The sequence below is a fragment of the Plectropomus leopardus genome, chromosome 14 (assembly GCF_008729295.1).
Source record: "Plectropomus leopardus isolate mb chromosome 14, YSFRI_Pleo_2.0, whole genome shotgun sequence".
Classification (NCBI taxonomy): domain Eukaryota; kingdom Metazoa; phylum Chordata; class Actinopteri; order Perciformes; family Serranidae; genus Plectropomus; species Plectropomus leopardus.
Window position 1 is genome coordinate 24023178 of NC_056476.1, and position 27396 is coordinate 24050573.

Genomic DNA, 27396 nt, shown 5'->3' on the forward strand with positions numbered 1-27396 from the left:
TCCAGCCAGTCGTCCTCCCTGGAGTTCGATTCTGGGGCCTTCTTCACAAGCAGCCCAGTTTTGACGTCAGACTTTTTTCCTCCCTTCAAGCTGCCTCACACACACACACACACACACAAAGAGTGTTTCTCAGAGTTTGATCTGGCACAAAGAGACGTGTGGTTTTGGCTGTAGATCTTTGCTGTGATGTTCTGTGCTGTGACCTACTAATCACTGATGGAAAGCATTCTTCCCTCCGTGCCCCAAACACATGAGAAGGGCCCTCTGTCGTTCCACCTGGCAGATCCTTCTCAATCTCACTGCGGATGATGTTCCGATGATAAAACATGAGCCTCACTTTGTCACTAAGATTAAGCGCAGGGTTTCTTTAAAGGATAAATTCAGGGCATAGTGTGTGATCAAAAATAATGGAAAAAAGGACATAGTATAATGGGCCATTAAAAATCACAAAAACGCCATGGTACAATAGGCCATTTATAAAAATGGAAAAAGGTCATTAATAGTTGGTCATCAAAATCATGTAAAAAGTCATAGTATAGATGAAATAATGAGAATGTCATGGTTTGCAATGCCGTCCAATAATTACTCAAACGTCATAGTATATTGTCTTTTAAAAAATGGAAAAAAATTCATAGTAAAGCACATAATTCAAAAAATTATATATGTTGAAGTATGTCATTCAACATACTAAGAAAATGTCATATGTTGTTCAAAAAATGAAAAAACTTCATAGTATGGTATATCGTCAAAAAATTGCTAAAAATGTCATGATATTGTCGTGCAAAAAAAATAAGAAATGTCATAGTATAGTATGTCTTTCAGAAAATGAAAAGAAAACCTGGTTTTGTATGTCATTTAAGGAACTAAAAAAAAAAAAACCCCAAACCTTTAGAGAACAGTGTGTTGTTAAAAAATGTATAAAAACATCATAGTATTGTATGTCATTTAAAACATAATAAAAACCTTGAATAATATTATGCGTTCAAAAAATTATAAAAACATCATGTAATTGTATGCTGTCCAAAAATTAAAATAAAATAACTTAGTATAGTATTTACCTCAAAAAATGATGAAAACCTCTTAGTGTATATATGTATGTTGTCCAAAATTAAACATTAAAAAACTCATAGTATAGTATGTCGTTCAAGAACTGCAAATAATATTGTATACAATTTTATTCAGACAAATCATAAAAAACTGATACTATATCTTTTAAAAATTGTTGAAAATGTTGTGTAGTATAGAATGTCATAAAAAAATCAGAAAAACATCTTATGCCTTTTTTGGCCCTTTTTTGGACATGCTATACTATGACACAATTCTATGAGCTCAAGCTTATGAGCTTTAGCATTTTTAGTTCATGTCAAAATTTTTAGTTTTTTTCAATACTATACTATGCTGTTTCGGCCATTTTTTGACATGCTATATTATGACGTTTTTGACCTTTATGGGCGTTTTTTCGACATGCTATACCACGACACGTCTCCACGAGCTATACTCGTAGAATAGTTTTCAGCCATTTTTAGGACATGTCAAAAATTGAGATTTTTTGCCATACTATAATATGCGGTTTCAGCAATTTTTTCGACATGCTATATTACGACATTTTTGGCCTTTTTCCGACATGCTATACTATGGTGCGTCTCTACGAATTATAATATGCCATTTTCAGACATTTTTAGGACATTCAAAATTTGAGATTTTTCATTATACTTTACTATGTGGTTTTTGGCAAACATTTTCGAACATTCAAACATTTTTTGGCCCTTTTTTTCGACATGCTATACTGTGAAGCAACTCTACAAGCTCTAATATGTCATTCTATAGCATGTCATTCAAAAATTGATGAAAACGTTATACTATTGCATGACATTCAAAAATTGATTAAAACATCATATTATAGCACGTGGTTCAAGAACTAATGAAAACACCATACAATAACATGTGGCTAAAAAACATTTCCAAATGCCATACTATAGCATGTTGAAAATGATCAACATTGATCAAAATGTCATATTTAAGTTCAAAATGTTTTCAAAACATCATACTATAGCATGTGAATAAAAAACTGCTTAAAACATCATTGTATATCATGTTGTTGAAAAATTGATCAAGAGGCCATACAATAGCATACTTTACTATGATGTTTTTATCAATTTTTGAACCACAAACTAAACTGTGACGTTTTTATCGATTTTTGAACAACATATTATACTTTAATTTTTTCAACATTCTACACTATTCAATTTGAATTACATTATATCGTATGACTGTCATGGTTACTGTATGGTATTGTTTTTAATGTTTCTCCCCCTTCTTTTTCCCCTCTGCATGTTCCCTCCTGTGTGTGTGTGCGACGTTAGGTGTGGCTGGCTTCCCCTGATGAGGCACACCTGAATTTCATCTGACAATCACTGCAGCCTTCTTAATCCTGGTTGAGACTCTGCTCCAGTGCCGGTGCACTCTATTGCAGTCGGTAACTATGTGCTCTGCTAGATCACTTGTTATTAGATTCTTCTGTGCTCTTGTGTGTTTTCGGCTGACCTTGTGCAGTGGTTTTGTGTTTCTTCACCTACTGGCTGATTTTTGATTTCTACCCTGTGCTTGTCTCCAGTGAGCTTCACCTGTGTTACGCAGACTCTCCAGCCTGACTACTCACCTGTCTGAGTGTTTCGGTCTGCCACGCCGGCCAGCAGCCAGCCTTTGTTTGTTCCCTCTTTTTGATCAACACAAATAAACACTCTTACACCTTCTTTCGTCTTCATCTCTGCAGTTTGGGTCCTCCATACAAACAACCTTCACAATGACATTCTCAGCAACTTCTGATGACATGCTATATTATGGCATTTTCATCAAACGACATCAGTATGTTGTTCAGAAACTGAAGGACATAGGCCATACTGCTGTCAGTTTTGACTTTCCTTTATTTTTGACTGCTGACTGTAATTGCGGTTGTATGGACACAGTTGTAGACTGACATTTTAAGGGTGAAATACTGCCCCCCCCCCAATTCAGTTGCACTGAGTGGCTGGAAATTACAAATGGCTCCTTTAATTTACCAAGCTAGATGTGAAAATATACTTGCTCTGTAGACACTAAATTTGTTTTTTCTTTTTTTTTTTTTTTTTAAATAGACCCTGGTGTGTTACGCAATCACAATTTAACAAAAAAGTCTTCCTCCGTAGTGATCCTTTCCATAATGTTGTCAGACACTTCTGGGAACCTTAGTTTGTCTGAAGCAAAACAACACAGCAATAATAAAAAAAATAGAGAATACTGACTATAAAATGTGGTTTATCATACTTACATGTACATTTTTATTGAACTTAGTTAAATGAATTAGTAAAATAAGTAATTATTACCAATTATTCATAATTTTAACTGAAGTTAATATTAACAGTTTAGTATTAACAGTAGTAAAAAATTCTCAGGCCCTCCTTGCAGTGCTCCTAAGTACCCCTGGGGCAACCCTTAACCCCATATGAGAAACACTGCCTTTAAGTTTATCCAGTCACTCTGGTAGAAAGCAAGTGATATAGATAAATACATTGTAGGTAAAAACTGAGCTTAAAGGAGAGTGAAGAATCTTGTGACTTAGAAATGTGTAAAAATTGAAGGAAAAACCAACATAAACTGTTGGAGGGAAACATAAGCCGACAACAGCTCTAGGTTTCCTTGACAAATAAAAGTATTTTGATGATAGTGATGGGGTGTACTGCCAGTTGTATTATGTTTACCCAATCTGTCGTTGAGGTTTTCCCTTTTTTCACATTACATCCAAAAAAAGTCTTGTCCTAAACAAGAGGCCACAGGGCATTTATTGATTCGTTTAGTGCAACAATGGACGAAAACATGTCACAATGTTACATTCACTCCGGCGAAATCTTAGTTACAGTGGTGACATTGTGTTTAATCAGTTGATCGTTTCAGGAGCTGAGAAGAGCTACCTCAAGTTTCATTCAATACGACAGGAATGTGATTTCAAGGCATTAAGAGATCTTTAGAAAACACTGGGGTGTCTTTGATAAACCAGTGGTCCTCTTCTACCTAGAAAGTAATGAGGTACAATATTGGAAAAAAATGGCACACTACAAGTAGGCTATGCATAACACAGCACCAATTACACTTGCCAAATGTGCAGCAAACTATTCTCATACTTTCTTATTTCCACATACCGCTCTTTCTGCAAAAACAGTGGAATTCATGCAAGGAAAGAGGATACAAGTACTTAACTCTGACCTGGACTAAAAAAAGTGACACATTCATTAAGAAAGGTACATTGTCAAAGGTCAAAGGTCGACTATTCAACTACATACATGTCATACATGTTTTGTTATAGCTCATCACGACCTGCATATTCAATAACACATCGTAGTATTTTCAGACGGACGAATGTGACCACTGTCTATGTTTCTCAACAATAACAAGATATCAGGTGATTCACCTTGCCATGTTTAGTATATAAAGTTATCAAGAACCTTACAAGATGTCCAGTAATCACATCAAAAGGAAGAAACCTTGGAACCATTTGATTGTCTTACATGCATTACTTCCATTAAATATTGATCCAACCCAGAATTAAATTCAGGTTTCAGAATGGTCAGCCTTGTCCCTTTGTACCAACTCTGGTCCATGTTTGCTTCTTGATCGTTCTTCCTCCAATCACAGACCTTTTCAGAAACAGCTATGCAATACCTGAAGTATCCTTTAGAAATGTTGTGTTTAGGCCATTTTATTCTCCAAATGTTCTTGTTGATTTGAAGGACAATGATCAAAGTGACAGCTTAGAAGAAGGGTGGGATTACCTGAGTGTGCAATAGTTTGACCATCAAACAAATGTCTTTCTAGCAGTCAGTCTCATAACAGTTGCTCCTTGGTCTCGCTGCAGAAGCCACAAAAAAAGCAGCCATCTGGGAATGAAGAGAAGGGGGATGGGAGGGAGGATTATCTGGAAGTGGATGAATTTCCTTATGAGCAGGGAGGATCCTCGGACGGGGTCAGTGGGCTGCAGGGGGGCACCGTACTCAAGGAGCGGAAGGCGAAGATGGAGGGATCGTAGGTGTACCGGGGCGGAGGACGACTGCCTGTCAGATTCTGAGGATTGAGAGAGACGAGTAGTTATAATGACTAACATGCCTTTAATTTGATTTGATTTTTATTAGGACTATAAAAGAACAACTACTCAAAGAAGTATCATGGCATCAAATACCAGAGGATAGCACTTAAAGCATTAAAAACACTAATTGCCAAATTGGTCCTCGGTGGAAACAGCATGTAATTCTTTGAAACATACATATAATTCATAACAAACAAAAAACATTATGAACAAACTCATACCTCTTGCAAACCAACGCTCATGGTTCAATGACCTCCCTCAAAGGTGAACCATCAACGCTCCAAACAACACTGGATGACATAATGCTTGCTCTTGTGTTGCTATTATGTTGACTTTTAACCATGTCAGTTTAATAATTCATATATTCTGGGGCACTTTTGTGATTTATATCAAACAGTTTAATGCAGTCTTCAACAGGTAATAATCCACATGCTTCATTTCTGCAGGGCATATATGTTTCATGGGAGGAACATTGAGCATGTATCTGTTGACATAATTCTGCGCTACCTGCAATTTACTTTCAAGTTTTTGGGAAAACCCACTATACCATGTAGCGCAAGCATAGTCCAAGTGGCACTGAATTAAAAAGCAAACTTGCACCTTTTTCACTTAAATAATAAAAAATCCGGTGTGACAATTTTAAAACAATTTTAGATAAGATCATAGCTGCAATTTTGTTACTACAGACAGTTTGATAGAGAGACTCCAAGGTATTTGACACTCATTTTGGATTTAATGATATTTTCTTCACACTGTACATTAATTGTATTGCTTTTCTTAAGCTTGTGCTTTGTGCCAAATACATTGGATTCTATCTCTTACCAGAGACACCTCCCTGCTGAGAGTTTCTTGTATTACTGTGGTGTCTTTGCAAGATACAAGTAAGTTAGAGTCATCTGTGTGAAGTATCACAATTGATGTCACTGCTGCCAGCATATTAACATAAATTAAAAACAACAGTGGTCCTGAAATGCAGCTCTGTGGTACCCCACATGCGACCTCCATGACTGTGGACAAGGCCTCACCAACTTTACACACCTGTTTCCTGTTTGGCATGTAGAATTTAACCATTCTACAGCTCTGTATTTAAGGCCTATACATTTCCATTACATTAAAAGAATACCATGATCAATAGTATAGAAGGTGTTCTGTAAGTCTAACATGAGCATACAAATATAATTTCCTTTCTCGCTGAGAAATATAGGTGTTTGGAAATGGCATGCATTGTCTATGTCCTGTAGTTATGATTTTGTTGGTCAGTTACAGTATGTCAGTTTTTCATTTTGCAGCATAATGTGTGGCAGTGTCATTAGAATGTGAGAAAAGTGGCTGAAAACCAAAGTAGCAGTGATGGCAAAATGACTACCTCCTTAGAACATTTTCACACTTCTAGAATCAGTGACATAAATGCTTTTCCACTCATGAAGCATTCTCCCCTCTGAGCAGAACCTTACTTCTTGTGACTCTACAAGTCCTCTGTCTAAAATTAGCCCTGGTCATTTTCCTCTCTACAGGAAACGACAGGAAATGACTTTGTTGGATTTGGCAGTGAGGCAGCACTTTCTCCAGAGCCTGCTAAAAGAGGAGGGGGCAAGTTTGTGAGAGAGTGGACTGAGAAAGATTAGGACCTTAAGACAGATTCACTGTAATTAGGAGCTGATCCTATTCAAAATAGTTTCTGTTTATATGGATTGCTGTATATATTCCCATTCTTGAACACCTCTTTGAGAACTGATTCCATTCAGATGCCCACTACTCCTGGGATAGCTCCCAGTAACATCAGTGCATATGAAATAAGCCCCCATTAACAGTGCATGTAAGCCTACGGGTGTTGCTATGACTTCAGCCAACATCTTAAGGGATTCAGTACTGACAACTGAGCCGCAGTAACACGGCAACAATTCCCAGTACCACTTAGAGCTGTTTTATCTCTCAATGTTTATATAAAGAGGCAAAAAGTGAGAGGTGGAAAAGCAAATCTTAGCCCAAGAACAAGTTACGGTTAACTTGATGGATGTCAACTGTGTTAAGGTGTTCGCCATATGGTAGCTGATGTACAACTCTCTCCTCCACAGCCCAACTGTGGAGGAGAGAGTTGTACATCAGGATGGCTCCCTATCCACGTTAGCAATCCCCACAGCGTTGTCCCGTGGTTACATCTGCAGTGTGACGGACATTTAGGGCCAAGAAGGGTCAGACAAAGTACAGGTCCCAAAAGTACAAGGCCTTCCTTTTGTACAGACATCAAAAGCAGCAGTTTGAGAGCTGGGTCAAATTATAAGCAATGTTTCAATTCTCCGTAAGCCTTACTGGTTAGACAAAAATGCCTTTCTTTGTATTTGTCCTGTTGATCATTAGTCTAGGTCCAAATCTGCACATCTAAAAAAGTTTCCACACTGTGTTACCATCCTTCTGTTAAAGAAGAGTTCTGTTTATTACATGAACAGATAACTGCATGGGCAATGGCAAATGTCAAGTCAAACGGCTCAGTTAAAAGCAGAGATGTCCTGAACATACTGATTTAGTTTGTGGCTCCTGATCCCAATGACAGTCCTTTAACAAAAAGTGTATCTGTCCATAAAGAGTCTGATATAACATTTATTTGTTTAGAAAATACTACCTGCAACATTTGTGTTGTAAATTGAACTTATAACAGATGTTACTTTTCTGTTAGGCTCAGTTTTAACGCCCGACTCTTAAAGCCACTCCAAAAAAGCCCATTCTCATCTGATTGGTCAGCATTTACGGGTTTTCCGCATCTTGGCATCTCTGCACCATCACTGCAGGAAATGACTGTAATGGAAAACAACAGCAATTTCTACTGTGAAAAATCACTAATAACAGCTTTGAAAAACAACTGATCCAAATTCTGAGAGAAATTTACAACATTAGCAACAAGGATTGCATATTTCCATGATGTTACCACATAGTCACATGTAGCATTGTACATAATGTAAACACTTGCAGTAGCATGCCAAGCCGATGAACATATAAAGCAATCCATTATAAACTGACATTAGTATGAATTCAAAGTAGAAAAAAAATATTGGAAGCAGAGTATTTAAAACGGTCTGAAGTCTGATGTTTTTGCTCATGCTTTTTTTGCTTATACGCTTCCCTGACAGTAGCATGTAGCTACATGTAGCAGTGAAATTGCAGCCATGGAATAAACATGCATACCGGCACATTCCCCGTTAAAAATCACAAATAAAAGCTTCTAAACACAACCTGAAATGTTCCAGCAGGACTATGTTCAAACACTGGATAAAAATTTATAACAACAGCAACCCAGATTACAAGTTTTCCTAACTTAAGCATGTGGCTACATGTAGCAGTGTATCTAATGTATACACTTACAGTGGAGCAGATGACCATATTAAGAAATCCATCATGAGCTGCGATCAGCTTGAAGCCAAAGTAGAAAAAAAATCGGCATTGGAAGCAGAGTATTCAGAACAGTCTGAGGTTTTAGCTCACGGGTAGTATTTTTAAAGATGGTTACCTCATTACTTAAAACTTTGGCCACATTTATTCTCAACATACACCACTGTAATATTGGATATATGACAGAAAATAAGCAAAAACATACTAGGTCCCCTTTAACAAACAGTTATGGGAGTTATATTATCGTCTCATCCAACTCTTTTCAAGAAAACGAAAAAGTGTTTTTCCAAAAATCTCACTCTACTCCTCAAACATCTGTTTGTCCTAATGCTAAGGCCAAAAATGCCTTTCCATCGCATCCAAGCCATGTAGTTTACCTCAATCAAGAATCAAAGGGGGTATGTGGCACATTTTCCTTCAATTTAGTTTTCCCCTCCACTCTCTGCACCATTTACCTCACCTCAATCAATCTTCGCCTTCCTCTCCACCCATTCTTTACGGTGGCTGAAATCAGACGCCATCACTCTTGCCTGCTGCAGCCTGGGAAGCTCTCATCACCTCACTCTCCTATTCACCTCCAACCCCTAGAGGGGGAAGGCCTCAGCAGCAGCAGCCAAAGCTGTGTTTTCCTACTACTTCCACATGAACCCCCCTCCTCAAGCGCACGCACACACACACACACACACACGCACACGCACACACACACACACACACACACACACACACACACACACACACCACAACCACGACAATCGACCTCCTCGACTCCTGTAACAACTCCCATGCTTGAATCCAGTCTCAAAACCGGGGCCCCATCTAGATCCAGTGTCTCTTCTGGATCCTGGCCAGGAAACACAGGGCTGACAAATAAAAGAGGGAGCGGACGAGAGAGGTACGGGAGAGAGAGCAGCGGGGAGAAAAGATATAGAAGATGGGGTGGATCACTGTGCGCAGAGGCACAAAGGCTAGAAAAGAGTCAACACAGGCCTCAGAATGGCTCATCAATCCAAAGACTCACTGTGTACTCACTTCAAGAAAAATCTACGAACTGGAACATACCCAATGCCCACAGACGTCACTGACAGGGAAAACAACACTACCGACTACACCAGCGAGAACAGAGGATAATGAGCAATATCTCTATGTATCAGTGGAGCTAAACAGATAGCAGCCGGCCAGGCTATAAATGGAAAATGACTTCATCCCTGGAAATACATCACAGGGGAACCGACAACACTCCACCTCCTCTTCCTCCTCCTCAGCTCCATCTCTCAACGACACTCGCTTGTTTTTCCTCTCTCTTTCGAAGATCAGTTTTTTACATTTTTGTACTGCTCAGCCATGCTTCAATATGGAGGATCGGAGCATCCTCGATGCTGTTACAGTTGATGTGTGTGTGCGTGTACATAAACAAGTGTGTGATAAGGTTCCATTGACACTAACCCACACAACGTGATAATAACGTCACTTTTCTCACCACACTGTGCATCCTTCTGGAGTACCCTGCTCTGTGCCAAGATGCTCAGGCTTATTCCAGTCGACTCTCCAACATGCTTCCCTTACCCACTACAAACAAAATCAACCCAGACGCAGATGCAAGTTTGTGGATTATTATTAGAGGTTGTGTTTGGAAAACCACTTTACGGGAAGATCAGTCAGGACACTATCTCGGGAATATACCTTTGTGTTTACAGAGCTATTTAGGCGAGTAAATGTGCACTTCTAAGACCGCTAATGGGACGAGTGGAAAGCTTGGCTATTAGAGGTTGTTGAGATCAAGAGATCAAACAAAACCTGGAAAAGAAAGCACATTTTTCTCCCTGTTTCTTTGTCCTTGGTATCACTGCAGCAAATACTGTTTAGCTGGGTGATGTTTGCAAAAGCAATCTGACAGTGCTATCAGATTTTCGGACATTTCAGGCATGGCTCTGCTGTTAGCAGGGCATGGGAACAAACGCTGTTGCCAGATGCTGTCCCAGTATGCAGTTGGATGGACATCAAGGTGCTGGCGACAAGACAGGCCGGGCTGTTCATGGGGGCTGAGCAACCTTGCAACCTTATCGCTGCTGTAATGGACACCCTGATCTGGACTGCCTATCATGGGTCCGCATAAAGGGAAAGGTTGTGTGTGTAAGTGTGTGTGTGTTTGTACCTTCAAATTAATAACACTTGTATAAACAAAATATTTTTATGATAGCCATCAGCAACAGGGTTTTTAACTGACAATAAATTGTTCGCATTCACAAGGACGAAATACTACAAGATGGTTTTGGTTATGTACTGTGAGGGCAAGTAAAAATTAACTCACCCTAATCTTTATAGTCCGCGTTTTCCCTCCGCAGTTCTTTTTCAGCAGCATTTTCTGTGGAGAACAAGAATGCACAATGACAGCCTTGAAAGAGCATTAAGTTCTGAAAAAAAAATCTTCTGCAGAAACTTTTATGAACATCCATGACAATCCAAAAACTGTAAATCCTGCACACAGTTCAATAACTTATTGTACAGTGAGCCCAAAAACTAACTTTACTACTACTGTCTGGATAATGTTCATGTGCTCAACAATTTCAAAACCATTGTTTGAACAGCAAGATGGCATTAAAACAGCAACATCTGACATGACAAGAATTTGGGAGTCAATTAACAGCGAATCAGGATGATCAAGGAAGTGAGGCAAATCCAGCTGTCTCACTAAATTAAACAGTACGTCTTATGCAATATCCTGTCTCTCCCACTCCCCTTCATGTCCACGCAGCTCCACTATTCTCAAAAAAAAAAAAGAAAGTGGGGGTGGAGGGACCACACAATCATCGGATTGTCTCGAGTCGAGGAGGTAGCTTCTAAGGGGGAAGGGAGCACAGGAAAGAATGGAAACACAAGACTCCTGCTGTTGTGATGTGGGAGAGCTGGTGTGCACTTGCCCTCATGCTCACCTCCTGCCGGCTCTTATCTTTTTTTTGTTCCTTTTTTTTTAAAAAAATAAATGGGACTACAGTCCATATGGCTACAAGCTGCTTGAACAAAAATTAAAAACTGGGAAACTTTCTACTTACTTCAGCATCTCAAGACAGTTATTAAAGATATATCATTTTTTAAGTTTAAAATTTAAAACAAATTAATACATCTGTTTTCGTTTTTTATTTTAGCTAATACTGAATAAAACCTCAATGGCGATACATTTTCTCACCCCAAATCAAAATAATCATGATAAATAACATTCTCCTTTACTCTTCATCCTACACATCCACCACTCTGACTACAGCAGAATCACTCTGTCCACCCCCGCCCCGCACCACCCTGCTCTTTAACTACACACACACACACACACACACACACACACACACACACACACACACACACACACACACACACACACACACACACACACACACACACACACACACAGGACCAACAGGTCGTGACTTGCCAGCTAGCTAACTGTTTTGGGTGAGTGTTGTGGTTATTCATGACAAAATACAAAGACTAAGTCCTCTTAATGATTGAATTAGGGAGTGGGATTTCAAAGATTTTGTCTGTGTGTGTGATGGTTGGACATGTATCATTTATTCGGTTGTTTTTTCAGTGATAGAGAAATTTAAATTGCCTTGTGTATGAAACCTGCTATACAAATACATTCCCTTTGGCTTGCCTTATCTGGGCTAATCCCCAGTAAAAGCTTTTACCCCTGTTTATGTCTTGATATTTACAGTCGTCTCACAATATTCTTTTTCATCTGCACTTCTAAATGCATTACTACATAAATGTAATCTTATTATAAAAACATGGAACTTCAAGAATTTAACAAAGCATGATGTTCAATGTGAGGGATTACCCATTGCGTGTGTAAGACAGTTGATTTTACCAAAGATGTTATGCTTGAGGAAATAGCTGGAAGTGAGGTAAATTAGCTGAATTGTGTAAAAATACTGCTATGGGCCTTTGAGCCACAAGAACTGTATTTTTATGATATTTTTGAGTTGCACCATGTGTGTTCAAAGGTCTGATATATTTCTCAACTGACCAGCATCTGCCAGACAAACTGTTGCTCATTCATCAGACTACCAAACAAGAGCAGGGCCACATCTGAGCAACTAGACATAGATTAGCAGGCATAAGGGATTATCAGAGACTGAAAGTAAACACGCTGCTGATCTTGTAACCCTGCCTTTAGGAGAAAATATTAGCTAAAAGAGAAAATAGTGTTTAAAAGAAGTGGTCATAGCCACTGTGACTTCACCTTTTAGCTTGTGGGCACGTGTTCTGAATCCATGAATTCGGCATTTTGGCCAGAACACGGGTTTTTGGAATTATATGAACTCTGAGTGAATTTTGAGTCACGATATACCGTTACATCAACGTCATTCATGGCTTTAATTCATAGGATATGATATGAACCATTGCATGAGAATACGTTGAGCTAATGCTGGTCATACTGGGGCCAGGTAGTCTTGCTTGCCAATCACTGGCCTTGGATAGTTCAGGATCAGTCACGTCAAAAGAATTAGGGAACCGCAATCGGACTATGGTTGCAATATATGAGATTTTCACAGTACAATAACCAAACCATCTCAAAAAATATCGCAGTTTCACTGTATCACTGTATTAAAGAATTTTATCATCAGTCAGAATTACTCTTAAAAAGTAAAACAAAGTAGGGGTAATTTTGACTGAACAAATGTTTTATCCCTGTAATCAAGACTTGAAATCTTTTTAATTGAAGAATGTGTAAAAATGTTTCCTTTTGAAAATAACTAAAATAAGATTCTCCATCCAGCTGCATTTTTTTCAGTATCATAAATAAGCAAATGTACACATTACAGTAATCATCTACTTTAATATTAGGATGCACCTTACAACAGGTATATTGCTGCAAACCTAAATTGGATTTTGGCATTGTTTTCTCACAAAACAGTTCAATCTTCATCAATTCATATATAACAGAAGACCTCATGTAAGATTCCAATATGAAATAATTAAACTAACTTAAGTCTGTGGTCTAAAATTACTTTTTATGTTGGACAGTCCACCATTAATAGCAGTTTTGCACTTGCACTGCTCCCCTATGGTCCACACATGTAACACAGAATTCCCCGGTTTTGACACCTTTAAATTGCTTTTTTAAAAGGAACCAGCTCAGTTGGCTTACTTTCCCAAATTTAAACTCCAGAACAGCATATGTGAAAGAAATTACATGGTGATGTTGGAGAAGTTGAGACAGACTTTGGGGCTGGAGGTTGTCCAGCTAAAGGGTTAATGGGAGACTGGAGCTGTGTCTGCTAGCTACCTCTGTAGGCCCCCTATTGTATTCCCTGCAGCACCTCCCATTCCACTTGACTGAGTGTGCGCACACTCTCACACACACAGACACACTCGCACTGTGGCAACAGACACACACTGATACAGCAACAAACTCACAGACAGGAGGATGTACACATGCAGACACAAAAACAGGCAGGATGAGAGGCGCGTACCCCAGCCACGCACACACACACACACACACACACACACACACACACAAAAACACACACACTCTTCCCCTTTTTTTTTCTCTTCACCCCTCTCATTGCTGCCCGCTGTCTCTCATCATCTGTTCTTTCTCTCTAAAAACCCCATGGACATATGGACCCCTGAAACCTGCAGTTTCCTCTCTGCAAACACACACACACACACTGACACACACCCTTTCCCATCCATGGTGTGGGCCAACAAGTCTATTGGATTTTAATGATTAGTGGACCAGCTTCTCCATGACTCATTAGTGGCTGTCGTTTTTCTGTTGTGTATTTAATCCTCTCCTTCTGCCTCCACCCCTTCATCGTTTCCCCTCGCTTGCCAGCCTTTGTGAGAAACGAGGGCGGACATCTGCCGTCCGTGCCTCCCTCTCCTTCATCCCTCTCCAGCCAGACCACCGTGGTGGCTCGCGTCCGGCTATGGAAAGGGAAGACTTTGTTTGCTCATGCGAGCGTGCACGTTTGTGTGACCATGTGTGTGTAGGGTAGCTGCTTAGTAGTATTAGTAATACATCATTGTATTTTGTTGTACAAACTCCTCAGTCCTTATTTTAACTGAGTTGTTAGGGAGGGTTGTGAAAGACTGGTTGGTATTTTTAGCATTTTCAGTAAAATACATATATTGCTTCAGAAAATTCATTTGGCTAATAGGGAGACATCACCTTGTTGGGTAGTGTAAAACACATAATGAGCACTGTGACTTTTGTTTGTTCCTTGGGATCATGAAATAAGGTGTTCTTGGAAATAAATAGTCCGAGACAATTGCCTTTTTTGGACCAAACAGATCTAGGGACTCCCTTTGTGGAACTGTATCACTGGGATTCATACCTTCAATGGCTTTTTTTTACATTTGCATTCACACTACCAACAAGAACAATGAAGTGATGTACTGTAAGCTGGACAGTGGTTGATATAGTAATACCACTTCCACTTTGACAAGTAAAAAATCGCATTGTATTTCCACCGCTGCATATTTGCTCTGTAATGCTGCAACTTCACTGTCGGTTAATTTCTGAGCATTTTTTGTTTTTTCCAAGCAGTTGTTTGTTGTTTGAGATGTCTGTTGTTTAAATGGATTTTAAAAATGGTGGTTACCGGTGCTGCACTGGCTGCTCCACATATATTTATTTCTAGATTAGTCACCTGTGCACTGGTTTGTCTTGTTCTGGGAAAGTAAGTTCTCTGAAAAAGGATCTAAAAAGTCCCTCAAAAAGGCATTTACAGAACTACGATTGTTCCTAGTTCTTGTGGTGCAGAAGCATAAAAAAGGGGGGTTCTTGGAACCAGGTTCTCCAAAACTTGAAAAAGTACCTAGAGTCCAAAAACACCTAATGAGCATAATAATTATGCTGGTAATAATCTATCTAAAAGCCCTGATTTACTGTATGGGCATTTTGCAGTGGTGAAAAGCGACTGTGTATATTTACTATAGTACTTGAATTGTACTTTACTTGACTAGTCCCATTTTTTTTTACGTTATACTTCTGGTCCACGAGAGTTCAGAAGAAATTTGTACTTCTTACACCTTCGCATTTATTTGAAAGCTATAATTACTTCACCAATTTAGATAAAAAATATATGATAAGTTTAGAAAATATGACATATGACATGCATAGCTACAGATTGATCAACCAAGCAGTACATAAAATAAAGTAGCTCCACCTAAAGCCACCTAAAACATTAAAAAGCGGCATACACACTAATACATCAGTAATAAAAACCTAACAACATAATAGTATAACAGTATACCATGCCCAGGGGCCATTTTCTACATTCAGTACTATAGTTTCCATTCTTTAACCCTCTGAAAATGAGTCCAAATGAAGCACCTCCCACCAACTGGCAGAAGAGCATGATTATTATTTACAGATTATCTGTCTTATGTACTACTATTAGTATAAAATGACAATTTAAAAAAAAATGTCAGAATTGCTAAAAAAAAAAAAAAGAAAAAGTTATCTGTTGTAGCTTTATATTATATTATATATATGTGTGTGTGTATGTTAACTGTAGACTAAATGGTGTTCAGTATTCCCCTGGTCTTAATAGTTGGATGGATCAAACAACTTAGTGATGATATTGCTTGAACACTTGGCAATATTGCAGACTATAATAGTTAAAATGTGCTGAGCATATCATGTAAATCTGCCTATGACGTTATAATAAATTCTGCACAGCTGACACTTTGGGCGGAGGTTGGTGCTTAGTAAAAAGAGTCATGAGGTATGTAACCAGATTACTAACCTGTTGCATTTTCTCCAGATCCAGACTGGGCCTTCCTGGCTCCCCGCTGTAACTGTGCCGATACTTTCTGTAAGGTGCTGACTGGTCAAAGTGGGTCAAAATAATAGGCCGTGCCACTGGCTGCACCACCTGCAGCTGAAAACGCATGGGTGGTGGCTTGAGGCTACGTGGTGGACTGGAGCTGAAGAGTACAGGGCTGGGGGAAGCCGCCAGGCAAGCACCCGGCTCGACCAGCGGTCTGGTGGACGCAGCCGGTGAGCCACAGCCACAGAGGTCCCGCACCTCCTCATCACTGGAGGCGCTGCTGTGGTGATCGCCATTTCGCTGGGGAAGCGCTGACACCCACTTCCTGTTGTCACCGCAGCTGATTCGTTCCAGCTCTTCCTCTGAAGAATGGCGATCAAGATTGGCATCTAAAAGGAGGCGAAGGCGTCGTAACCGTGCTGGAGAGAGGGGACCCTGGTTGTGCTGCTGGCTGGTGGCCAAGGGGGTGAGGGCACAATTTCTCCGTCTCTCTAGAGGAGTCAATAAACACAAAATGTCAAAGGAGAAGGTGGCTGCAAAAGAACGTGAATGCTCTACAATGCCATGTTCTCTGCTGACATGAAACATAATGTGTGACAATGAATGAGCGACAGGGAAGATCATCATCTACTTACAATAAACAATACTTAATTGTCAGAGAGCACTCACCTCTGTCAATCTGTGCAAGCTCCTGGTTCTCCCCCTCTGAGTCATCACTCTCCCCTCCTTCTCCACTGCCATGATAAGAAATCTGACAAAAAAAACAAGGATTGACCTTAGAGCCCCAGGAATGACTTTTTTGCTTTTATTGCGTAACAATAAAAAACCCTTAACAACATTCAACAGGTTGGAATTCCATCTCTACTATCCATTTGCATCGCTGGGAAAAAACATTTCTCACCCAAACAACTGTATTACTTAAGTTTCTTGACAAAAACGGAATTCTCTTGTTTTTAAGTTCCATTTGAACACATCATAATGACATTTTATTTAGCTTTGCCTAATAGTCATTTTACTGAGCTGACCTTGAACACATCATAATAACACCTTATGTAACTGTTTATTAGGCTAACTAGCTCTTATCCCGTCAACTTCTTTTCAGATTTCAACACTGGATTACTATTTTTAACTGACAGGACTTGCACAGTTTTGGTGTGCTTACCACTGCTGCTGTGAGTGGATGATGATGAAGACTGTGCCAGCTGTGCCACAGGTGCTGCAGCAGCAGCAGAAGAAGATTTTTTAACCCGAAGACAGTTGATTTGGTAAAATGATGCCAAACTTTAGACTTTGTGCATTCAGCCATCCTCACTAGCAACTGACCACCAGATTTCTTCTTCTTAATATAATATAAATGTTTGTTTGCCATGGAGCTTATTTTCTGCAATGATCCAAAATCCAATTGAAAAATCCCATTGGCTTTTAGTTAAGGGAACCAGGGTGGCACAAACCTCTGCGTAGGCCTACAGACAAACATCATCCCTGGGGCAGCCTACACTGTAGGTCAAATATGCCATATGATATCAACTCAAAAACAGGCCCTTTACATTGACCATAAAGAACATAAAAGAATTCTTAAAACTTGCCCTTAAACAACAGTATTTTCAATTTCAGTACCTGACAAACAAAAAAATAATTAAAGAGCAAAACTTAACCATTACAATGATTTAATACAAAATAGGGTTAACCAAATCCTAATTAGGAGTTCTTTATAATTTTTCAATTTTCTTAGTTGGCCACAAGAAAACAGACCACTAACTAGCAACACAGGCAACAGGCTTCTAATGAAAGCATAGGCATAGTCTGAATCTTTGTCTGAATATTTCCAAAACCATTTGTGGCGTGGTCATTTCTACAGTACATACAGTATAGATGCTTTAAGTCAAATTGAGTAATGCTCCTGTCTAAGTTAAGTCGAGGCTATTTTCTTTTCCCACAGCCTGAACCAGTCTGTCTCTTTAAAATCAATTCCTCGTCAACACCAGAAGCAACAATACAGATACCCTGCAGACTGCAACGCTAAGAGTTAAGTAATGCGCCTCACACTCAGTAATTACCACTCTGAGGCCTCGCTGAGCAGCTGCCATCTGTGCTTGTGCGTGCGTGTGTGTGTGTGCTTACACACATTCATCCACACAAACATACAGTGTCCTCCCTTCTACTCTCTAATACACACACACACACACACACACACACACACACACACACACACACACACCCTTTCTTTCTGAAGCTCTTCAAAAAGAGGAAGGGGAGAAAGGAGCCAGAGCCCAATAATGGAAGAGAATATTCAATTCATGTTAAGAGTGAATTCCAATGTATAATTTCACAGACTGTTCATTGTTGGTGCAATAAAAATCACACTACATGGCTGAAACTCACTTTTTACATTTTTTAAATGACATTTTAAATGTCATATTACTGGGTATTAGAAGACAACAACTCCTATGCAGCTCAGATACGTAGTTTTATAAAATGGCTACAAAAGTCATACATATTATTTTGATAGGATTCTGTTAATGTAGTTACATTCAGCTCTAATTTCTGTGATTTGTAACTACACATGACATGGCTTCTCACATTAACCAAAAAAGGCTAAACAAAGATAACACTGCAAAAAGACTTCCCATTCAGCCTTGTGGTCCAGCATAGTATCTGAAATTTCAAGGTATCAAATAGCAAAGTAAGAAAATACACGTAGCCTGATTTTCCCATTTTCCCAAGACCACAGCATTGACACTGCTGTTGAGAGTATTTGGATTTGGCCTGAGTGTAGCCCTCTTTCTTTTCATTGGTACACAAGCTGTGGGATAGATTCTCAATGAATACTTCCAGAGCCAGCGTACAAGACAAAAAAAAAAAAAGACTCTCGAGGAGTCTCAAGCTAAACAGCATCACTTCATGAACTCCGTTGGAAAATTACACAGAGGAATAACTGTGGGAAGGAAATGTATTTTGGCAAGTGGCTGGCTCAGGGCTTCAGCTACACCATACACTCCTGTGAATTATTGTTGGGCAGCATCCATGAAACAGCTGAAATCCTACTAAAAGTTACTGCCACGGGGATGCTAAGAATGAGGTGATGCTGCTGGTTCATAAACTTAGTGTCTTAATTGTATTCCGATGAGACACGAGTTTTGTCTGCGACATTTAATTCGACGTTCGCACTCAGTGAGATCATCAGGATGATTACTCATTTTTTCTTCATATTTTGCCTTTTTAAAGCCACAGAGTAAGCAGCTGTCTGAGCTTCTTTTGACCTGTGAGTCTGAAGTTTCTCCACAGAGCGATCGTTGTCTGTGCAGCAAGAGGCAAATAGAAGCTGACAGTAACGATTTGGCCTTCCTTTCCCCTTAGGGACTGTCTCAGAGGTTGTTGATGGATCAGAGAACAACAGAAATGTAGCACATGTGCAGCTTTTACAAGACTGTTTCATGTGTTTCAGGCTGTGTCACAATATGCTTTAATACGTACATTGACACACACTCGCACACATACATACTTTCGTGTCTTTTACTGCCTGACACAACAGTGACTTACTTCACACAGACACAGACACACACAGACACACACACACACACACACACACACACACACAGTATTAACACTGTAACACCAACCACCCCTTGAACAACTAGTACACTATCTGAGAAAGTACTACTTATGCAAAGCAGGTCAGTGTCAACAGACGATAAAACATTCAAACTAGGAAAATCTCATCTGGGAGTGTAACGCAAAAACTGAGCAAACGTATGAGTATTTGATTACGTTTCACTCCCAGTACTGTTTCAGACCCTTAGTCACACTGGGTTTTCAACCCAGAGGAAACTCGGGAGAGGTCATAACATTTGACTCCTCACAGTTATCTAAATTTCAGGAATTGTTACAAAAGGCATCTGTACTTTGTGCAGTATGTCTGTGTGTGGGAAAGGTTTTTGAGTGAACCACATCTGATATGATTCTTGCATTGGCATAGCTAGCAACAACAAATACAAACTGCCTAACTGACGTTCAGTTTATGGTTAAGCAGGATGACAGTGCTTTGCCAAGAAGAGGAATATCGTTATTTAACTTTACTGTAGCACCGCCATTCCAGCTCCAAAATATGATGTTGAGTTGATGTTTTAAAAAAAGAAAAAAAATGTAAACTACAAGGTTCCTACAGCTTGAGGCAAGTTGGATTTAAGAGTTCCCAAGACTTTTTAAAACATGAACAAACATCAGTGACAATTTTGCCAAAGTTATTTTTGTAATGTAAAATATGACGTTTATGTCTCATGGTGAGGAAGAGGGTGCAACAGAACTGGGAAACACCTGGCGTTTGTTGGCAGGTTTTCTTGGCAATTTTGTGTTTCTCAATCTGCACGTGGGATCCCACTGCCTTCATTCTATCATACAGAGTTCGAAAAACTTGAAATTTGCACCTCTCTATACTGTCCAGGGGTACAGCGACAGCTGACTCACAGACAGTGGCTCCTTTGCATTGAGCATACCAGCAAGAAACAACATATAACTATTGCTGATTCTATTTTTAAAAAGTAGCAGTTATCATATACTTTACAATGTGATGTCAGAGGAAAAAAAATCATAAAATCCTGCTTCACAAGTCTTAGCATTTAATCCTGCAGTCAAGTGAGCTGGTTAGCACTAAATCAATGAGCAGCACTTGTCCACAATGGCAAGGTGAACTGGCACACTAATAGTTACATACTGATAAAACTTACCAACCGATAAGCTGCACTATAATTCGGACATTCTCATGAGCCGCAATGGATCATTTTGTGACTTCTTAAGCAAGAGACTGACTCTGTCCACCTCAGAAACCACTGGCAAAAGTGCAGCAGGTGAAGCCCATCCACCTTGCCATGCTGCGACTGTTCCTGACTTTACAACTCCAGGCAAGAGCGATGCAGGAATCTTTAAAGTAGCCGCTGATTTTCATCAACTCACCGTTCAACTCCAAAGATGTAGCAGGATCAAGGATAAATGTAATTTGTTTTTTTAAAACTTTGTTTAAAAAATGACTAATAAATCTACTTTCTACCTTCTTCTTCTTCTACAATATATGTAGTAGGGAGACTCTGCTCCATCTCTCTTTGCGCAAAGTGGTACTTGGCCTGGAAAACTTTGAAGACAACTGCTGTATGTATTTAAAGGCAATGTATTTTTAAAACTTTAAGGGACAAACATTTGTTATAGTCATATAGTCTGTCACCTCCAGTGGTTCATTCTGTTTTCCAGCTCCTGTATAATACTGTGGTTAAGCCTGGATTGCACCACTCCAACCTGGATAGGCTGCCTCATACTGTAATCCCAGCTGCTAAGCATTGATTCTGTCTTCCAGAAGTTTTTCCCAGGACACTAAATGTTGTGAACTGGCACCTCACAAGATGAGCAGTATTCTGCAAAAGCACAACATAATGCAACACACCCATAAATACTCTGCAGCTGAAGTACACACATGCAACATAGTAGATGAGGAACTACATGCAAATGAGAAGTACACAATGTATACATGAAACGCCAAAACGCATCCTAATCAAATGTTTATCAGGGCCACCCACAGTCACACCTTTCCCTACATGCTTATTAGTCATGAGCATTACACTCACAATGAAAACAGACCGTAGAGGAGCAGTGTTGAGCTGAAAACAAGCTTTACCAAAAAAAAAAAAAAAAAACTTCTGGGATTACATATTTTAAATATTATCTTCAAGTCAATCAGTGGTGGTGTTGTTCTTCATACTGTCCAGCTACTATATCTGTCTCCATTGCTAGTTTGCATGACAAATATTCAAATTGTGTTTGAGGTGAGAATTTGGACTGCCATCAGCCACGAGAGCAACAAAGGCCTATATGTCAAAAACTACACCAAACTGGCTTGGCTGCTCTTTCCATCTTGTTTTCACACTTTTTCCAAAAAGTTTTGCAGTAAATAAGAACTCCATTAAAAGGTCTGAGACCTGTCTAAAGTGTTTTTTTGTTTTGTTTTTACAGATGATAGGCTTATCTAAGAGGCAGTGCAATGCACAGTTCAATCTTAACATATTTGCATATTTCTTCAGGCATATGAGCTTGTCAACTGTGATATGTTTTGCTGTGCACAACTTTTTAGGGATGAGGCTCCGAAAGTATGTGAAAGTAACATGGCATTTCAGTTCTAATAATTGATCATGTTTAAATTCATTAAATAATTTTCTTCGAAGTGCAACATCAAAACTGCAAAGATACACAAATAACCTTTTCTAAGATAAACGCACAGCCTCATAATTTATAGACTGCAAAGTCAAATTTTCATATTTTTAAATGTATTTGTATATATTTTTAAACGTCTGTATGCCAGGCAAGTAATCATAGACAACTTGATATCATTCAGAGAGCTGAGCCCCATAAGCAAAGTGAAAGTGAGGCCGCATGAATAAAGCAGAAAAAAAACGCTTTTGTGCATACATGCAAAGACGGACAAAGAGTTGTGTGTTTGTGTGTCAAGAACAGTTGAATGAAATCCTTGTCAGTCCCCTGCATCGCTGAGCAGCTTGCTAAGCTGGATCAATGGCAATGTCACAGCGTACGCACACACACGTACACACACACACACCACCAAGTTCACACACAGATCAGCTCTGCACTGTCCTTCCACACTGACATGGACACTGTCACACTCCATTCCCCCTCTCGTGAAAACACACAACACTGGGTCAGACATGGTTGATTCTATTTCCTCTCACACTTCAGTGGATCTTCTCCATAGTGTGTATAAGTAGTCTTGATTAGTGCAAGCTCCTGGGATAGGTCCTGTAACCGAGCCTAGGAGACCTATAGCCTCTTTTCTATAACTATTCGGAAATAGTCAAACAGCCGTCGATCACGAAGTGAACACTGCAGCAGACTGTAAACTCACTGTCTGAGTAACTTATGATACAAAACCTCAAACTGCATCCACTGGATTCTCCATCAGATTTCTGCTTTTATAATCTTTATTCAAAACAATAGCTGTCATTATTTAACCACACCTACACCTAAGTGCGCCATCAATGCCAGGGTGTTTTCTAAAGGTAGACACTTTAAGTTCAATGCAACTAAAATATGGTTTGCTGACATTCACAAGAACAGAAACCCTGCAAATAACCAAACATATGAAGAACTGCAGCTTTAATTTCCTTATTTCAGCCTTTTAACTAAATAACAACACTGTGGTTGTGATGAGTACCATTCAGCCAGTAAAACAGTTGCAAAACTACTTCTGTGGCTTTGAGTCTAAGACAACAACCCTAATGATGTTATCATGTGAGACTATAAACATATGACAAAACACCTGCACTGCAAACTGGAGGTGTGGAGTTTACTGAGCTGCATTATAAGAAATGTAGGATCCAGCATTTTTGATGTTACATGCATATTTGGGGACTTCTAAGTTTTGATAACTTAGCTTCTGCTGCATCGGTGTTTACCAGTCTTGTCTGAGGGTCTATCACAAGTCCACTATCTTTATGGAAGTTGGGCCTGGGTATTGTTTGAAAAGGTACAATACCACTAACAATATCAATACTCTTAAAGTTATACCAATACAGTACATCATTAGATACCTATGATGTGAATGTAGTGGCTTATAGTATTTATATATACTTTTAAACATTGTGCAGCATCTTGGCATGAACACTGTCAAAACACTGCGCTCATCTTCACCAGACCACAGATTTTATGGGTTGTAGCTGCCACTGCTGCGGTAGTGTGAGTTCAACGCCAGGGACGCTTGGTTAGAGACCACCCGCACACACACAGTGAGAGATAGCTAGTAGGATCATATGGCTAATTTTACCTAACACTTATTAAGGGGTTTAACGACAAAGTTGAGTTGTTAGCTGCTGCTACTGTGTAAGCTCATGCTTACCAGGCAGACACTGAACAGACTGTTGGCTGTGAGGAGAGCAACTCCAGAAATGGCCGCAATAGAAAGTTTGCTTATCCAGCAGGGAGTTGGGACATGTAGGACCGGTCTGCAGCTCAAAAAGTATCGAATGTAGGTATTGTTTGACTGGAGAAGTTCTGATACTACCTGGTACTGGGTTGTTTTTGTCAATACCTTACAGATATCCGGTACCAGCACCGTAGTGGAAGTGCACTACTAAATCACTGTAGTCCCCATTTAAAGGATTGTTCCATTTTATTACAACTTGTGCCTTATAATTGTAGCTTTGGCCCCCGTTCTTTTCAGTAGTAATAATTCATACACCCCAGAGTAATTGTGAAGATTTGGCTATGCAACAACATTGCTACGAATTTAATGTGCCTAAAAATACAAGCAGTTGGATGATCAGAGAGGCTGTAAACAAACCAACAGGTTGGCAAAATTCCTGAAAAAACAAAGGCAAAAGTTTATAATGTCGCTTGTAAATATCCATCACAGCTTACATACTTTCTGAGTCATTTTAAATCATGTTGCCATGTTCCCAGATCTCATCAATTAAGTTGGTGAGTACAATATTATAGTTACTGATAAGAATGATGACGGCCACAGCTAAGAAAATAAGACCCAAGTTGCAATACACCAGAGTGATCCTTCACTCAAAGGTGATTCTCTGGTTGACAATCAGTGTTGTTTTTAAAGTTCAAGAATTTCTTGTAGTTAGAGTATCAGTTTTTGAAACAGAAGGCTCTGCTTGAATGAATCTTGTGAATCAGGCTCGGATATAAGCAACAAGCCTAGTCACCGCTCACAATTCACTTTCCCCCACCACACAAACCACTCTTAGCCCAAAGAACGTTGTCACTGAGCACAGCAACAAGCACAAACAAAAGCAGACAACAGGGATGGCACACTTTCCCCTGCATCCTCAGCCAGGCCTTTGAACTGGAGCACTTTGGCACAAAATGGCTGCCATGCGACTATACAGTTGGTTGACGCACAATAATGTTGTGGATGGAGCAAGTTAGTGACCCATGCCGGATACAATTCACCCCTCTGCTCACCGAAAAGAGGCATTATGCAAACTGAGCAGGCAGTAACAATTGTGGAGCACTTACACGGATTCTGTTGTGGAAAATTGGAGGGTAAAGATGTGGATGTCGGGACAATTATAGCCCACAACAATAAGGTTTTTACAGAAATGTTTCTTTTTTTGTTGTCAATTGCTACCCCTTTCCCCACCATGCAAACACAGCTATTTCCACCTCTCTTTGTGGGCAAAGAACGTGGACTAGTTTCACAGTTATGAATGTGACACTTTGACAGATTATCCACTCTTACATGCAAGAGAAGTCTGGAAAAAGGAGTGCAGAGTCATTTACGTTGTCAAATGACAAACAGCTGAACTACAGTTTATGAGTCAATGAGTGAGAGTTTGTTGACATGCCACATGTTTGCTGATGTGTTTGTGTAGCAGTCTGGATCTCCAGTTTCTTCATGTAAACATCTGGCTCAGCCCTGTAAAGCCAGGATGTCGGAACTTTTTTTTTGAATAGGGGCCACATTAGATAATGTGAAAATGCCTGTGGGCCAACAGCTTTTTGCACTATGTGCATTGTTATTCTATTTTTTTCAAATCACATAAAATGACACAGACCCAACTGTTTCACCTTTAATAAAAAAGTAATCAACTTTCTATAACTTCTGAATGTAGCAACCCTTGTTGTTGACTTAACTCTCCTTTGCTGTTGCCATATCTGCTACCTGGCAAGAAATATTTGGTGTTGGGTAATTTTTTCAGTTGCTTGTTTATGATCTGATGAAAACATATTAGTTCCACCTGAATAGTCCTTTCTTGGTGCATGTCTACAACTTGTATGATTGTCCTGCCATCAAAGATGCAAAGTGATACTGCTTGATGAACCAATGTGGCTTAATTAAACATTATATTTTGAAAGACAAGACAGGGGCCATTTAAAATCAGTCTGAGGGTCACAAGTGGCCCCTGGACCAGACTTCGGAGATGACTGCTGTTAGCCTTAAAGAGTAAATTCCTTCTAACATGGATGGTAATGAATGGGCTAAAGTGCTTGTAAGCAGAAAAATACATCCGAACAGCACACGAATGAATATCAGAGCATACTGGCTGGCAATGTACAGTCGATTGTCTGTCTCATTGGTGTGTATGAAAGCAAAAGAGAGAGTGTTATTGAACTCAGTAAACCCATTCAGGCAAGGTTACAGGCTGTGGGGTTGTAATGTTTAAGCTGCGTAGTCAACTGGCCTACAAATGAGCAAGTCACAAGACAAAAGTAAAGCCACGCTGTTCACAAACAAACTCATTTCAGCAGAAGTGTATTGTGTATTCTAGTGCAGTACTGACAACTACAGCATGTGCATTTAAACAGTGGCTCAATAGAAACAGCATTGCAATAGTAAGTACGTGAGTCAAACTTACCTTCAGTTGGAAAGGATGTATCTCATTGAGTGAATGTCTTCTTAGCTTCTTCGTCAGCGTCTTTAGCATTTTTCTTCTGAGTAGCTTATGGCTTATCCCCTACAATATTATTACCGTGTCTTATGCGACGGTTACAACTTCATTAAGCTAACATGAGCGACTTTACACATTTAAAAAGAAGGCACGCCAGACTGCAAACTGCCAACCACAAAATTTAAAAAAACAACAGCGCGAGCTTCAACTTAGCTTGTGTCGATAAAAAAACGATACACCGAAATTTGTTAAACTGCGTAGATGTGGCTTGTTTTCAAACGTACGTAGCAAACTTGGTATTTTCGAGTTCATTTGAGTCTCCGTTGTTGTGGAAAGTCTGTTACTTTTCCTCAGGGTGAAATATGCCTCACTCACCGTAGACCCGGCTCACTTCCTTCCGAAGCTTAATTCAAATATGTTTTGGGGAAAATTAAAAATAATATCAACTTGTTTCGCATTCAGACACGCACACACGCACACTCACACACATACACACAAGCAAATGTACACTAGCTGCACGAACACACGGAGTGCTCCTCCAGCTTGCGCGTACTGCGCCCTGATTGGCTGCGCTGTTGAGTGATGTCATGTTTTCTCTCGAGGAGGAGGGCTGAGAGTTAAAGCCACATTGTCTTGTCTGTTTACTTCCTCTTTTTATATTAGGGGTGTAATTTACATGTTATAAAAGACATTATGTGCGATTTGACAACGCTGTCCCTGTTTT

The 27396-nt window shown here is 39.6% G+C and overlaps 1 protein-coding gene across 1 annotated transcript; it reads right to left on the reverse strand.

Annotated features, from left to right (window-relative positions):
* Positions 1-3795: 3795 nt before the first annotated feature.
* si:dkey-16j16.4 lies at positions 3796-27182 on the reverse strand. The gene is made up of 5 exons (XM_042500679.1): positions 26640-27182; positions 16945-17026; positions 16252-16766; positions 10809-10862; positions 3796-5094 (listed from the first exon to the last, which is right to left on the reverse strand). Exons 1-5 carry the CDS (start codon positions 26706-26708, stop codon positions 4969-4971), a joined length of 846 nt encoding a protein of 281 aa, XP_042356613.1. The 5' UTR covers positions 26709-27182; the 3' UTR covers positions 3796-4968.
* Positions 27183-27396: the final 214 nt, after the last annotated feature.